This window comes from Pogona vitticeps, chromosome 3, assembly GCF_051106095.1.
Source record: "Pogona vitticeps strain Pit_001003342236 chromosome 3, PviZW2.1, whole genome shotgun sequence".
NCBI classification, from domain to species: domain Eukaryota; kingdom Metazoa; phylum Chordata; class Lepidosauria; order Squamata; family Agamidae; genus Pogona; species Pogona vitticeps.
The window spans coordinates 198,998,414-199,013,824 of NC_135785.1; the positions used below are offsets into that span (position 1 = coordinate 198,998,414).

At 37.3% G+C, this 15,411-nt stretch overlaps 1 protein-coding gene across 1 annotated transcript; it reads right to left on the bottom strand.

Moving 5' to 3' along the window:
* Window positions 1–1,246: 1,246 nt before the first annotated feature.
* Window positions 1,247–13,535, bottom strand: NDUFV3 (NADH:ubiquinone oxidoreductase subunit V3). The gene is made up of 4 exons (XM_020783944.3): window positions 13,362–13,535; window positions 10,831–10,924; window positions 4,780–5,625; window positions 1,247–1,491 (listed from the first exon to the last, which is right to left on the bottom strand). The coding sequence occupies exons 1-4, from the start codon at window positions 13,407–13,409 to the stop codon at window positions 1,325–1,327; spliced, it is 1,155 nt and encodes a 384-aa protein (XP_020639603.3). The 5' UTR covers window positions 13,410–13,535; the 3' UTR covers window positions 1,247–1,324.
* Window positions 13,536–15,411: the final 1,876 nt, after the last annotated feature.

A 15,411-nucleotide genomic window follows, 5' to 3' on the forward strand; every position in this document is an offset into this window, starting at 1 on the left:
ATGAAACTGCTGGGAGAGGTCATCAGGAGGTTTGGGCTGAGGAGTCAGCAATATGCTGACGATACTCAGCTCTACCTCTCGTTTTCCACCAATCCAGGTGAGGCGGTTTCTGTGCTGAACTCGTGTCTGGACTTGATAATGGACTGGATGAGGGTTAATAAATTGAAACTTAATCCAGACAAGACGGAAGTGCTGTTAGTGGGTGCTTCACCAGACAGGTTAGAGGGCCATTTCCCTACCCTGAATGGGGTTACACTCCCCCTAAGGGACAGGGTCCGCAGCTTGGGGGTGCTCCTGGACCCCAGTCTAACTTTGGAAGCCCAGGTGGACTCGGTGGCCAGAGGCGCCTTCCGCCAGCTGCAGAAATTATACCAGCTGCGGCCCTACCTGGACGAGCGGAGTCTCATGACAGTTACACACGCACTGGTAACATCTCGTATTGATTATTGCAATGCGCTCTACGTGGGGCTGCCTTTGAAGACAGTCCGGTGACTGCAACTGGTCCAGAATCGAGCTGCGCAGCTGGTGAGTGGTGGAGCTGCTAGAGATCACATCAAGCCGATTCTGTTTAATTTACATTGGTTACCAGTTGCTGCCTGGGCCCAATTCAAAGTGCTTGTTTTGACATATAAAGCCCTAAACGGCTTGGGCCCTGGATACCTGAAGGACTGCCTCCTTCCATATGAACCTACCCGGCAGTTAAGATCTAGCCAGGGGGCCCTTTTGAAAGAGTAATCCCTTAAGGAGATAAGAGGGAGGGCTTGTAGAGAAAGGGCCTTTTCGGCAGCTGCCCCTAGACTATGGAATGCCCTCCCGACTGAGATTCGTCTGGCGCCGACGCTGATGACATTTCGGCGCCAGGTCAAAACCTTCCTGTTCCAAATGGCTTTTAACTGAAATATCAAATGTGGGTCTGATGGCAATTTTTAGAATATATATTTTAATTGCATTTTAATTATTTTGCCCTTTTATTTTGCCTTTTTATTGTATTTTAAATGCTGTAAGCCACCCAGAGACCTTCGGGTAGTGTGGGCGGCATATAAGTTAAATAAATAAATAAATAAATAAATAAATAAATAAATAAATAAATAAATAAATAAATAAATAAAGTGGGGATACAATATTTATAATTAAATTTTAGAACTCATTGACTAAACAACTGACAGCTACAATCATTTTGTGATATCTTTTGAGAGTTCATATCATCAACAAGAAAATCCATTTGTTAAAATGAGACACCAACAACGTCATTTAAACTACTTTAATTATAACACAGATATCAAGTTACTGACAGAATTAAATTGTTTCTGTTTCCACTTCCGATTTAGTGTCTAGAAGATAATCTCCCAGATGATGGCTGAGGGAGCCGCATTTTGGATAGCAAAACATCAAAATCTACAAAGGTGTATGGTGTATATTCGTGATGCTGCAGGTTCTTGTAGGTAGAAATGTCATATGTTTCTTGTACAGTGTCAACTGGTGGCTTGGTCTCTATGAAAGAAAAATACATACGTATGTGAACATTCTAGGCTCAGTCAGATTTCATGAAAATAGAGGTTTCTCACTCAGTTTTCTGCTAAAGATGGTTGCTGACTACCAGTACCTTATAAGAAATCAAGAAGATAGCAAAATAGTAAATGAATTTAAATTTGAACATATAAAATTGTAACATGTTACCTGTAAATATATAAATCAAGTTGAAATAAATTGCAAATAAATTAAAGTACTTGTACCCTCAAGATTCCTAATAAGGAATACTGTTGTGCCAGGGTGAGAGGAGGAAGGAGCATGTGCACAACACACCTCAGAGCTTGGAAATAATGTTACTAATGTTACTCATAACACATTTGTTTCTGAGCAATAAGGGCCAGTGTTGCTAACCTTGTAGCACTGTAGCATAAATTTTATTTATTCATTTTGCATAACAAGTTCACCTGTTACAGCAAAACATATGGAGCCACCATTTTAATTGTTTTGTTTTTAAAATTAAAAAATAATAATATTGCCAATAAACACAAAGAATGCACTGTGTTATTTGTTACTCATGAATAACAAGTAAATTGTTACTAATTTAAGAAATTATTAGCAAATGAAGAGTGCACTACTTTTTAGGATATCATTTCCAAGCTCTTTTAGACATCTCCATATGTGAAACTGGAGATTTACTTTTTGTTATCACATTAGGGCCAGAGACACAAGAGGCTTCTCTTTTTTTGAAACATGCTAGCTTGTTCTACTTGCAGCAGGAAGGGCTGCTGTGGAAATAAGAAAGCGCAGATTCAACAAGGCACAGAGGTCTGCTCCACACTGCTTTTGGATCCATGGACCACAGCTATATTTGGTACGTCCTCTTTGAGAGCCTCCTTCTAACATTTTTGTTGTTGTTGTTTAGTCGTGTCCGACTCTTCATGACCCCATGGAGAGCTCCTTAATTTTTTAACTTCACAAAAGCCACAAAAAGTCAATCCTTCACTAGACTGTTAGAATATAAGACAATGAAGCCATGTGATGAGAAATCTAAGGATGACAAAAAGTGTTGATTAGTGTTCTTTTCCTTGTACCACATGAATTTCTATGAAAGCATCTCTTGTTTGAGAAACATGAAAACATTAATATTTTATTTACTATCATTAAGTTGAAACCACCTGGTTTGATAGCTCAGTGAGTTAGGTGTCTGGCTGCAGATTCCCTACTGCCTCCTGTGAATAGAGCCAGCTTATTTAGCCTTGGGCAAGATGCAGTCTCAGGATGCCCGCAGAAGAAGGGAATGGTAAACCTAGAAAACCCTGAAAAGAGTCGCCATAAATCTGAACTAACGTGACAGCATATTATTATTATAAGTTGAAATAGAGTAGACCACTAAATCAGTAGAACCAATATAAGTGTTAACTCACCAAAACCCCACTGATTGAATGGGCCTACTCTAACTGTGACTTACTACACGAAGCAACAGATTTTTTTTCCAGCCAATTATGTACAGCCAAAGGTTTCACTCAGCATTTTATTCCTGTTCTTCCTTGTTCTTCCTTGCTGGTTCAATAAATTAAAAGGATGAAGATTTGAAAGACTTATTAAACCAACTCTATATTCTACAGATGCCTTGACAAGTGGTCCAGCAGTAGATACAGAAAATGCAGAAAGATGGGAGAGACCAGCACAGTCAGCCAAAAATTTTAAACGCTATTCCAGAGGGCAAGAGTTGTTGGTCAGCATGCAACCTTTTTGCACCTCAGTGATTTCAGGGGCAGAATTAAGCAAGTGCTCATACTTCTGCAACAGAAATAAACAGAACTGGATTGTGCCCTCGCAAAACTGAAAGCTAGATTTGTAAAGGTTACTTTGCAGGTAGCATTTTCAGAAGATGGCTACTAGGGTTCCATTTTGGCAATCAGAGCTTCACTATAGGACAAAAAATTGAGTTAGAGGGTCACATTTTTATTTGGTAAGCAGAATGGCTAATAAAATAAAAAAAGGCAAGTAAAATCTTGGATTCAGCTTTCAAATACATTGTCACTGGCAGTTCTACTATCCTTTTTTGAATTACACCTCAAGCATATAAGTACTGTCCAGATGTTTATATTTCACTTTCTTCCTGATGAAACCACCAATTAATTCTAAGATGAGGATGATAAACATAGTTATTTCACATTTATTTAGGCCACAACCAGGCTGAAATATAAGCCAATGTCAATACTGTTTTCAATCCGCAAGAAAGATTTTAACAGTATTTTGCAAGTCACTGGCACCCTCCTCTGGACACACAGAGTCAAACAATTTGGATAACACTTCTATTTTGATTTTACAATAAACTTCCTGAAGGTACTGTATATCTCTGTCGATTTCATTCTCAGTTTCAAGTTTCATCTTGCAGCTGACATTATTTTCTCTGTCTTCTAGACAGAAAATTGGTATGGGGAGAATAGCTTAGCAATGACTGATTCTGAGAAAAAATGACATCACATTTAAAAAAAAAACAGGTTACAATAAATAGCATGGTTTGGATGGTTTTTGTGAAACAAAAAAATTGTTCCATCATAGAAGTGTTACAACATGAAAGAAGAGTGAGAGAGATAAGTTAACTAGTGAATAACATTAGGAAACATTTACTATGTCTACTTTGTCCTGACTATTAAAGTTGGGGTATGAAACAACATCTTAGTTAGCCTCAAGGGACACCTTCCTTGTCCCTGCTCTGGTGCCAAAGTAAATTTTGTTCCGTATGTGCCCGTGCATGCAATGAAGCCAACTTCTACAGCTCTCAGAACACTGCAAAAGTAAAAAAGAGTGGAGAGTCCTGGATGAGCACTGTCAGTTCCAGAAGAAAAACAACAGTTACACTAAAGGCAAGCCCTGAGTAGCAGGAGCAAAAAAACACCACAAAATGGGTCAGTCAATTATACCTTCAGCAAGATTTAAAGAAAATGTTGATTTTGTTAAGACAGCCCATTTTCACTTCCATTAGCAATTTGATATTACAAAAAGGATGAATATCAGTGTAGAAGAACTGAGCAGAATGCTGTAAAAGAAACACCATGTCCCACTAATAACTTGAAGAGCTATATTGAAAAGAAGAAAAAGAAATGAAAACTGTAAGTGCAAATACTCATAAATGTAAGATGTAAGAAGCATCAGCAGCAAAGTGAAGAGGCCCACTGAAATAAATGCATGAGGAAAGAGGCTTAAGAGAGTCCAGCATGTTTTCAAATAATGAGAATACAACTATCTGCTTATGTAAACCCCTCAGCCCTCACAGGACCAAAGCAGAAGATAAAACAATACCCTGTATAGTGCTCTGTTCAGTCTGAACTTCAACATCCAGGACCATCTCTTCTTTCACAGTAGGGTCTGCCACTGGCATTCTGCTGCTCAAAATCTCTTCCTGTAGCACAGCAGCAGCTCCTCCATGCTCTTCAGTTTTTTGTGCTTTTTTTGCCATGCCTTCTTTCTTTTTTAGCAAAGTCAAATTTTGTACTACACCTTGCTGAGGCACAGTCTGAGTTCTAGAAAACGTATTTGAAGCTGTTTCCACAACAGATACCTCCAGCTGCTTACGTGCAACTTCTTTGGGCCTTTGGCTCTTGATAATTTTGGTCCCAAATTCTGAACTCTTTAAGTGCCTTTCTCTTGATTTTTGGTCTGTGTCATCTGTCAGATTTGATTTTAACAGCTTGTCATCAGCAGTTGTCTTATGCAACTGCTTTTGTTTAATTGGCATCTCTGTGATTCTGGGACTGTAAGGGAGCTTCTCAGATTTTTTGCCCTTGACTTGTTCTTTTGGGAAGTCCTTTTGACTTACTTTATTTATCTTGGTTATTTGGTCCTTAGAAGAGATGTGATCTTGCTTTGGAAAAGACACCTTGGTTTTTATAGGTTCTTTGAAAACATCTTCTTCAGAATCAGAACTGGAATCTGAATCAGAACTTGAGGAGGTGGATGACTCTTCTTCTGCCAACTTCTTAGTCAAGCCTTCTTTTGAGGAGAAAGCAGGCTCTCCTTCAAGAGGAGAAAGCTTTGCTCTCTGAGGAAATGTCACCAATGTTTTTCTTGCCAAAAATTTCCTCAGATCTTCATCTGCTAACTTTACATTTGCATCTGCTTTAGTGTTATTTATAATTTCACCTTCATCTGTAAATGGTAGGGAAAAAGGTAGGAGACAGCTTATAAAGAAAATTCAACTTCTGTTTTGAAGCTTGGTGAAATTCTCTAGCAAATTATCTCTAGGAAATGGCCGAGAGGAAACATTTCTGAACATTTTAAAATTCACCCATTAATATGGAATTCTAGCTGAAATTTGTGAAGTGAGCTGGTATAAAAAACACCTTAAATTTAGCTTTCACTAACTTCTCAATTTTAGCATTTTCCATATGAATAAATAAACACCGTTAGTTGTTTCCTTTAGTTACAAATGCTATTTGAAGGAACATTAATAACATATTACCCACTTGTTGTGTCAGGTTACATGTGAAACTTAAAATGCCGTTTCAACCTGTGACCTAAGGATGAAAACACTATCTTCTCAAATACATTTTGAAGACTCTTTGACACTGTAGTATCCAAGTACTTCAACTAAATTAAATATTTTGTGAGAAATTAATTTCAACCAAGTACTTTACCTTTGTCATAGCTTTCAAGAATTGGAAAACAACCAGACTTTGCCAAAGTAACTTTTTGAACTAACTCTTTCAATATTTCCAATGCATGGCCATTTGTGATATCGACAAATCACAAATCATTTGCTTTTTGACAAAATGTAGCTGTACATATGCATCTCTTACATAAAACATGTCATTTGTCTTTTGATGGCTGCCTCCTACTGCTATTTGGTTGCCTTCAATCTGTTCCTTGCTCTTCTAGTTCAGGCTATAGGGAAATTTTAGTGCCTTCCTTTTACTTACATACACCAAATTAACCCTTTGAAACACAGACATATTTGATGTATGGCTGCCATAAAGCTTAGCCCTTCTCTGAATCTGGGAAATGTTCTATTGTATGGACTATCTAATCCAGAAATTTTATGTAAAAGTATGCCAGATACATACAAGCAGGGTACAGAAATGAAGCATAAAAGTTCATTTCCCATTTATCACATTACATATTGAATGGCATGCCACTTTTATATCGTTTTTTTTCCCAATAACCACTAATGCTCCAAGAATTTATCTAGTTCTTTTAAAAAAATCCAACTAGGTTTTAATGAGACGCACTCAGATGTATATAGCAACAGAAATATACTGTGTTTATACCCTTGCTCTGCTTAATTGGCATCTGCAAGGGTATAAGACATTTTTGTTGATTACATAATATAGTGCCTTGAGAATTCCTTGGATGTTGGGAGAGCAACACATGTTGCATCAATAATGCACACTACCTGAGTTGCTTGTGCAGTTGGGCCACATCAGCAAAGTCTAAAAAAGGATTTTCACCTGTAACACATACAGGGAGCTTCAATCTAGTCATGTTCTGTAGCAAAGGCATTTTTATTACAAATGTCTCTCTGCCCTTTGACTAACCATGTTAGTTTTCTGTACATGAACTTTAAAAAAATGAGACAAGGTGTTTTTGTTTTTAAGAAGAGAATTTCAACAGCAAAGTGGAACAGACACCACAAATGTGTTTCAAAAGACAGAACAATGCTTTCCTCATATTAACTATTAAATTGTTTTTATTTATAATTTGTTAATCGATGTGGCTTCTTTTTGCAAAGAACATTGCAAAAAGTGGGGCTCACTCCAACAAAGCCATTAGGGGCTGGCACTAAATTGAAGTCAGATGTCCAACTGCTGCTCACATTCAGTCAGATTAATTCTTGTTACTCTGGCCTATATTTTACAGAGTCCTTGCATATACAATTCTGGATTCAGAAAGAAATGTTTCAGGGTAGCTTTCCCTCCAGTATGCTAGTTTTCTGAACCTCTTATCACTTGATATATAAAGCTTCCTTGTGGTGATCCAGCCAAGGCTTATGTCTGCCATTTGTGAAAATTAGGCCCTTGCTCAACTTTGGCTGGAAGAGGTGGCATAATTGAAAAGTCAAGGCTTAATTGTTCTGGCTAAAGACAGCCTTATGGCTATTAGTTGTTTTGTCCAGTTCATGCCTTGTCCCACTAAATTAGTGGTTTTTAACCTTTACCACAGACCCCCTTTAAATATATTTTGTTGCCACAGACCACCAAGACTTAACTCAAGATTTAAAACCCTAAAGTGCATCAAATATTTATTTAAAGATTCTCATGTAGGGTCTCATCAACAAATATTTCTTGCAGTAACGGCAAGTTTTATACAAACAAGCAAGGGAAATTAAGATTTTGTTCTATGTTTCCTTTTCTTTCTTGCTTTCTTTCATTCATTCTTTCTATTTTAATTGCAAAAGATTATAATACTGTACTTCTTCAAGCCTTCGTGGACTCCATGAGGACATTGCACCCTGGGGGTCCACAAATCACAGGTTAAGAACCTAATGCCCAAATTATTCTAGGTTTGACTTGATCAGTATCTCTTCTTGCCTTTGATTCATCTTAAGAACCACATGCTGGACACATATGTTTCATTTGTTGTGTTTTTAGTGCCAACAATTCATGACTGTCTGCATTTTGGTGTCACTTAAAAGCTATGAAAACTGCAAACAAAATTGAAACAGAGGATGGAAAATGGTGTGGTTGAGATTAATAAACTTCTGAGGGCACTTAGCAGTACTTTTACCAGAAAGACTTAAAAGGACAAACTGAACAAGTTGGCATGGAACCAAGATACCACTGTGTGAATGGTGTGAAGTTCAGACAGCTAAAAACAGGTCGAAACTGTCAACATGGAGTATAAGTGCAGGTCAGTGTTAGAGAAGATGAAAAAGGACAACCATATTTAAAAGCATGTTAGCAAAATTATTCATTAGTAGTAATAAGTTACAGTTGCAAAAGTTAATTAGGAACAGAACAGAAACTGTATGTTGAAAGTCAATGGCTTGATTAGTTCTCTCCACTTTACCTTCCCTCCCACTTCTGTAAATGCTACTAAATTAGTTCTGGTTGAAGAACTGCTACAACAGTTGACTGTACTGGTATATAAGAATAGCAAAGGTACTAGACTTCTGGTAGAATAAACTGGTGAACCAGCAATATCTGTTTCCGTTCCAGTAGCATTAGAAAAGTAACATCTAAGCACTCCATTTTCATTTTCCATTAACAAGCCTCATGGCAAATGTATTCCGTCATCAACAACAAAAATAATTGGCTATTTTGTGTAGAAATGCTGAGAATTAGTTCATATCCATGTAAAAGACGATACATTTCACGTCCATGTTTTACAGCAAGAATGGGAAATTTCTTGTTTGTGGGAATTCCCCCTGTAGGAACAATCTTCTTTTGTGGCTATCCTGAAGATAAGAGGATATGAACAACACAAAAACATATTACATTCTAAAGAGCTCTTGTCTGCAGCCTGTGTCAGGTACATTAATAAGAATTACATCTGCTGCCAACAATTCTACTACAGCCAGCCCACTCTGTGCCCTTAGTTTTGGTGACTGCTAAACCTGCATCCAGAGCCCGTTCCCACACTGGAATTAGGCTCTATTTTTTTTTTCTAATTACCTTGCCCCAACTTTAGACAATAAGTAGCCAAGACCTGAGTCCAGAGCACATTTTTATACCCAGGTTATGCTAAGTGTAAAATAATAATAATAATGAATGGGTTGAAACTATGGAATTTTTAAATGCATTTTTTAGATTATTGGCACATTTTCCAACTATTGGTTGAAATCATATTGCTCAGTGAAGTAAGTCACTTCACTGAGTGGGCCATTGAATCAGTGGAGATTTGTGAGCCATCTCCATAAATTCCATGGTTTCAATGGATTTACTCTAATTGCAATTTACTATGCTAAACATCACAATTTCAGCCACTAAATATTATATTTTGTGTATAAAGTCATTATAAACACTAATGCCAAATTAATAGTTATGATAAATTCTCAAAGCCTTCAAGAACTACTAGATTCAGCATGAAAGGCTATCTGTCCTATGTATATCACACAGTTTTGAAATCCTAATGTTGTAATTTTTCTTCTCTTGCCAACTGACATTTAGGCTGTTAGAACAGGTCATGTGAAAAGTTATAAACAGAAAATGACATTATTAGAATGAATAGCAAGGCAGCTTCATGTTTTTACAGCAAACATAATGTGGTTATGCATAGCTACTTAAAAAGCAACTGAAGGCCAGTGTTGCGTAGATACTCTGTCATTTATAATGGAGCAGTCTGTTTGTAGTGTACAAGAAATCAAGTTTCCACTGTTTCACATAAGGCCCACTCAGAATCCCAGTAAAGTCAGAGAAAGGTGAATAAAGCTTCAGTCCTTAGGTTCTTTAGTATGATAGGCAAACCTAGCAGCTACTGCACTGAATTATTTCTCCTTCAAAAAAAGTGGGGTAGGATGGTAGAATCCACTTTTGTTTCTCATTCTTGCTGGGAGGAAACAAGTCAGAATGCCAATGCTGCCATGTTGGACATCATACTAAAGAAACCATGCATCAAAGGTGCAAGCCAGGATTCACCCAAGGTCTTTCTTACTATGCTGTGCAACCTGGACCATGTTAAAAATATCAGAGACTCCCGAAGCAGAAAATCACCAACAGAATACATAAGGTTTATACATACACATTTTGCATCCCTGTTTTTATACAGGAGTGTCACAATCCAATAAAGTCATATGCACCATGAAATTGTGAAGCTTTTAATCAATGTAGACTTGCCACTGCTACTGATGTCATTCCGACAGTACACCCTGAGCTACACAAGAGGATTTTAGCCATTCAAGTCTTATAGACGGAGTGAGGGACCATCAACTTGTTTGTGACACCAGTGGTTCTCAGTAAGTAGTACCTGTACCATCACCACTGGAATATCGAAGTGTATTTGTGGGAATCAAGATTTTCCTAGCAATTGCTAGGACCTCACTCTCTCTCTCAGTCCTGATGCCCTGCTGCAAGTGTGACATTTCATCTCCCAGTGACTCTACTTATCATGGATTATCTATCTGTGATCTTCTAGCATATTGGTAATAACTTTGGAACTTTTTTTTTAAAACTAAGTCTTTGTTCCTCGTGTCTATCAACTTACCAAATCAACTTAGTGCCAAATCAACAACTGCCCATCAACTTACCAAAGATGAGAAATGTACAGCCTGCATACAGATGTAATTTTTGAAAAAAAAAATTCTATCATGGATGAACTCAGGGTCTTTCATAGAACAACCAAAGTTATATCAGACATGAAAGGGTGAAGGTCACTGGGCTAGATGCAGGCAACAATTAACAAAAAGGAAAGGTATCTTACTTTTGTTAGAGCCTTTTTTAGAGTTGCCTGGTTTGGTGCACAAAAAGACAGCAGAAGGCAGACTCCGAAGCCCCCACACTTGGAGTACAGTAGTCTGTAAGAATTAGGAAAGACAAATGACTAATGAAACAACTGATTAACTATAACTTTTTCAGCTCCCCTTAAATGGAATCAATCACATTTAGTGCAAGTGAGTGGATCTTACATTTCACTACAGCACTGGACAAATGAAACAGGTACTATTTTCACTGTTACAATAACTCGAAGAGAGTCACTGGATTGCACTTATATTAAAATTGTATAGATTATGTATATTTCATTTGTATCCTCCACTTCCTTTTGGGAGCCTAGGCAAAATACAAAATCTCAATTCTCCAGCTGTATTTGTATTATGATTATACCAGAGAGTCTTTGTTCTTTGAAGTCTCTATTATTATATTTCAAACACAACCCACAATAGTTGCTAGGAGTCACTGTTTGTGTTTTAATAACCAGGGTAATTAACACAGGGATGAATTTTCAAGAGAAAACTGTTAGATATACTTTGATTTGGATTCCTTGCATTAAGCAATCTAGTGGACTTTGATGGCCTTAAAGCCCCCTTCCAATTCCATTATTCTATGATTCCTTGACTCTTCTCTTAAATACCAGATACAAATGTATTTCTAACTATCACCATCCTTTTATCTCTGTTGAAAAGAACTGCAGCTATAGAGAAATTTTGTGGTCCCAACCAAAGGGACAAAATGTTTAAAAATGTTTACAAATATGTACAAAGGACTCCCTATACCCCAAAGACCCTGTCCAAACCAGTTTGCCCTAGATGATCCACTGGTTCAAAGGATAGCTATAAAAATGCTGTAACCGATTCTCCCTATATATTACAACTACAGTAGTACACAATTATCTGTTGTACACTTTTTAAATAGCATTTTGTATATTTTAGCAATATAATATGTTTTATAAACTGGTTGTACACTTTTTAAATTGCATTTTGTATATTTTAGCTATATAATATGTTTTATGAACTGGTCACCCGACTGTAATCAATTCAATTCAATTGCAGTTGTCAGGGCACCAAATGTGACACTAAAATATTACATTAGCACTTAGCTTTCCCTATGCCTCTGCCACCACCTAACTCTAGTTGGTGAGCAAATTTAGAAATATGTTTTTTCTATATATGCCTGTGGTTATGAAAGAGAAGTGTATAAATTAGGTAGAACTAGGAAAGAACAGAACAACTCCCTACTGCCTCATACAGTAGTAGGAGTTTAAGTGAATGTAGAGTAACACCTAATAAAGCCATATATCTTTTATTTTGACTGTTAAATTAATTATTATTTTAACAGAGAGCAAGTAATCAGCAGGAATACCACAACAGTTAAATCATCACTGTTACTAAAGGGATCAAAACCTTTACACAACCATCTACTATAACAATCACTTTCACAGCAAAAAGTGCACAAGCTACAATAGCCAGAATCCTACTGGTTTCCACAATGTAAACCCATGGCCACAACTGTATAACTAGTGTGAGCAATTATCCCAGCTGTCTTTCATGTGCTGAGACATACCCACCTTGCACACAGTTGCACATCTGGATGTGAGACACATGGTCAGAAAAAAACACTGTAATTTCCCTTGCACGTGTGCTATTTCGCAGCAGGGTTCTGGCCATTACATTTTATTTATTAGTTACATTTCCATCCCACTTTTCCTTCAATAAACACTAGGCAGCTTGTGCTACCATAACATTTATTAATGGTTAGTTGAAGACATAACATGGTTCAGATTTAAACACAATATTAACTGTTACTGTGAAGAATTTTGTTTATCAGGTGTCCAACATCCAAGTCCTAAAGGAGTATCTAAAACACAGTGATCTGCTAACATCCTTGAGAAGAATGGAGATAATATTTTGCTTTCTGAATGCCTGAGGGAGAGTTGGCTGGTATCATGATTATCATTCAGGCAGCAAGCAAAACAATATTTATCTTTTGGAAATACTACAGCAAAAATTCAAAACTTCCAGTAATTTTAATTAATTATAATTTTGACTATTCCCCCCATTTTACTTTGTGGTGTTCTATTTTGTTCTTTATTATTTTCCACGTATTTTTTTCTCCAACTATTTTGCACAGGCCCAGAGAACAAGCAATCACAGTGAAAGTAGAAGACACAGATTAGGATTATTCTTTGGAATACCTGAAGCAAAATACAAGGTATCCCGCCCCTTAATTCTGACCTCTACGGTAAAAATTCGCTTGGAAACCTGCAGAATGAGAGCGAGGGTTCGATCCTGTGGACGTCAGTAAGCCCCGTCAAAATCAGTGAAACTTACTGTTAATAAAACATGCACTGAATCATGATGTGCAACCCTGGACCTTAAAGTTAAATTCTGACTTTCCCCAGCCCCCAGTAATTCTCATAAACGATATAGAGAGAAGACGCACGGCCCACTACCGTTGACAACAAAATAAAGCTCCACAGGACTGGAGAGAAAAAAAAGCACAATCTCTCTTGGTTACCTTGAACGCTGCGACACGACCACAGCTGGTTAAAATAGAGGCCGCCATCTTGGCGTCCACCAAAATCTGTCCCCTCCCCACAACCTTTGTCGCCAAAACGAAGGTTCCGCCCGCCCTTCCAGCATCTGATGCCCTTCTGAATGAAACAAGTATTCTGCGCACATGCGCGGGGTCTTAATAGAGAAATTCCGCCCACATTTCCTGTGGCCTTTAAAAGTTTACTGGGAGGTGAAGTACAGTAGCTTTTCTTTCAATCATCTCCACGTTAGTTTCGCGATTTCTACAGTTTGTAGTGGACAGATGTGGAATTCACGGGGAAATCCAAATCCATACCATTATATCTCTTCTTCCTCTATTATATCGTCTTTTTCTTTTTTTTTACTCTTTGATAACTGCATCTCCAGACTGTGAAAGGTATCACTTGTCTTCCTGCGTTTCTCCAAAACAAGTATTGGTAATTGTTTTTTTAAAAGCCAATATGTGGTAATGAACAACTTCAATGTTTCCAAAACTTCTGTCAGTTTTTGAACTTTATGCAACTGTTGTTCAAAGTTAGGCAGAATGTAAAGAAATCATATATAAAAGAAAAAAAACAAAGAGCCAAAAAGTCTGTGGCGCCTTAAAGACTGTATTCTGTATGCTGTACTCTGATATGCTATATTTTAATGTGAGCTTTTATCTAATACCCTTGCACAGCCTAGCATGGCTAATATTTTTAAAAGCTACAAATATGAAATAACAGGCTAAAACAAAAGAAAAATAAGACATAAATAAGTCAAAATCATTGTGGCACCTTACAGACTGACAGCTATATTTTGATGTGAACTTTTGTAGACAAGTCCATTTCTTCAGACATAAAAGACTACATGGTCTAAGGAAGTGCACTTGTCCACTAAAGCTCACATTAAAATATAGCAATTAGTTTTTAAAGTGCCACAACATTTTTCTTTTCTTTAGTTTTTAGTATTTGTTTTGGCCTGGTACCTGATATTATTGTAAGCTTTCCAATTTATTTTTAAAAATTACCTCATCTTTCTCTTTAAAAGGACCCAAGACGGTGGGTAATAAAACAAGAAACAAGTGTCATTTTACTCTTGTTCAGATTTGGAAATCTTTGCCACTCTATTTTAGATTATCAGAGATCTGCAAATAGATTCAGATTTGCTCTGGAAGGGTTGCTGGCCCTCTGGTTCGGGTGGGGTAAGATGAGGAACGATGGCTCTGGGTTTTTGCTTGAATTTTGTAGTGCTGGACAGTATCCCCACATTACGTACTACATTCTGTCTATCTCCAGACTAGATAAGTTAGTTGAAATGACTTGGTGGCAGTGCAGTCACTAGTCAAAATGTGAATAAGCACAATTGTGCTGACAGAATTGTGGACAACCATATCTAACTTATCATAGTTGTTACTTCCTTGATGGCTTGGCAGAGAAGTGAGAAAAATTAACAGCAACAGTTAGAAATAATCGGAAGGGAAGCATAGGTTATATCTTTATTACACAACTAAAAAAATAATGAAAGTAAGAGAGATTTGCACGCAGATCTTCATCTAGCTAGCCTGTGTTTGTGGTGTGTTTTTTTTAAGTGGTCTAATAAAGTTATCACCCATCCTTTGCCATCCAATTGTTTACAGGGACTATGTGGTGTTTTTTTTTCCTTTTACGTTAGAAATACACAGAATTGGCCAGCTGCATTAGTGTTTAGGGCAAGAAGAGAATAAGGTTATATTCAATTGAAACTGCTCATTAACTATTAGAGAAACATTGGAACTTAAATTGATTAAGCTGGAATTAAAATTGGTTTATCATCTTATTACATTAAAGGAAAAATCTGAGCAGCTGCACCGATGGTTGCAAAGTTTCCCTTGCTGCATTGTACACTGGCTGTCCAGTCCAACCCATCTCATGCTGCTGCTGTTGGAAGCAGAGTGTGAGAAGTAAAGATTGTGGATAGACTCCCTTCCCTAATCCTCCTTCCCTTTTCTTAACAATTTACCTTCTAGAGAAAAAGTTGGCAAAGAGGAGGAAGCCACATATGTTCTAGCTCTG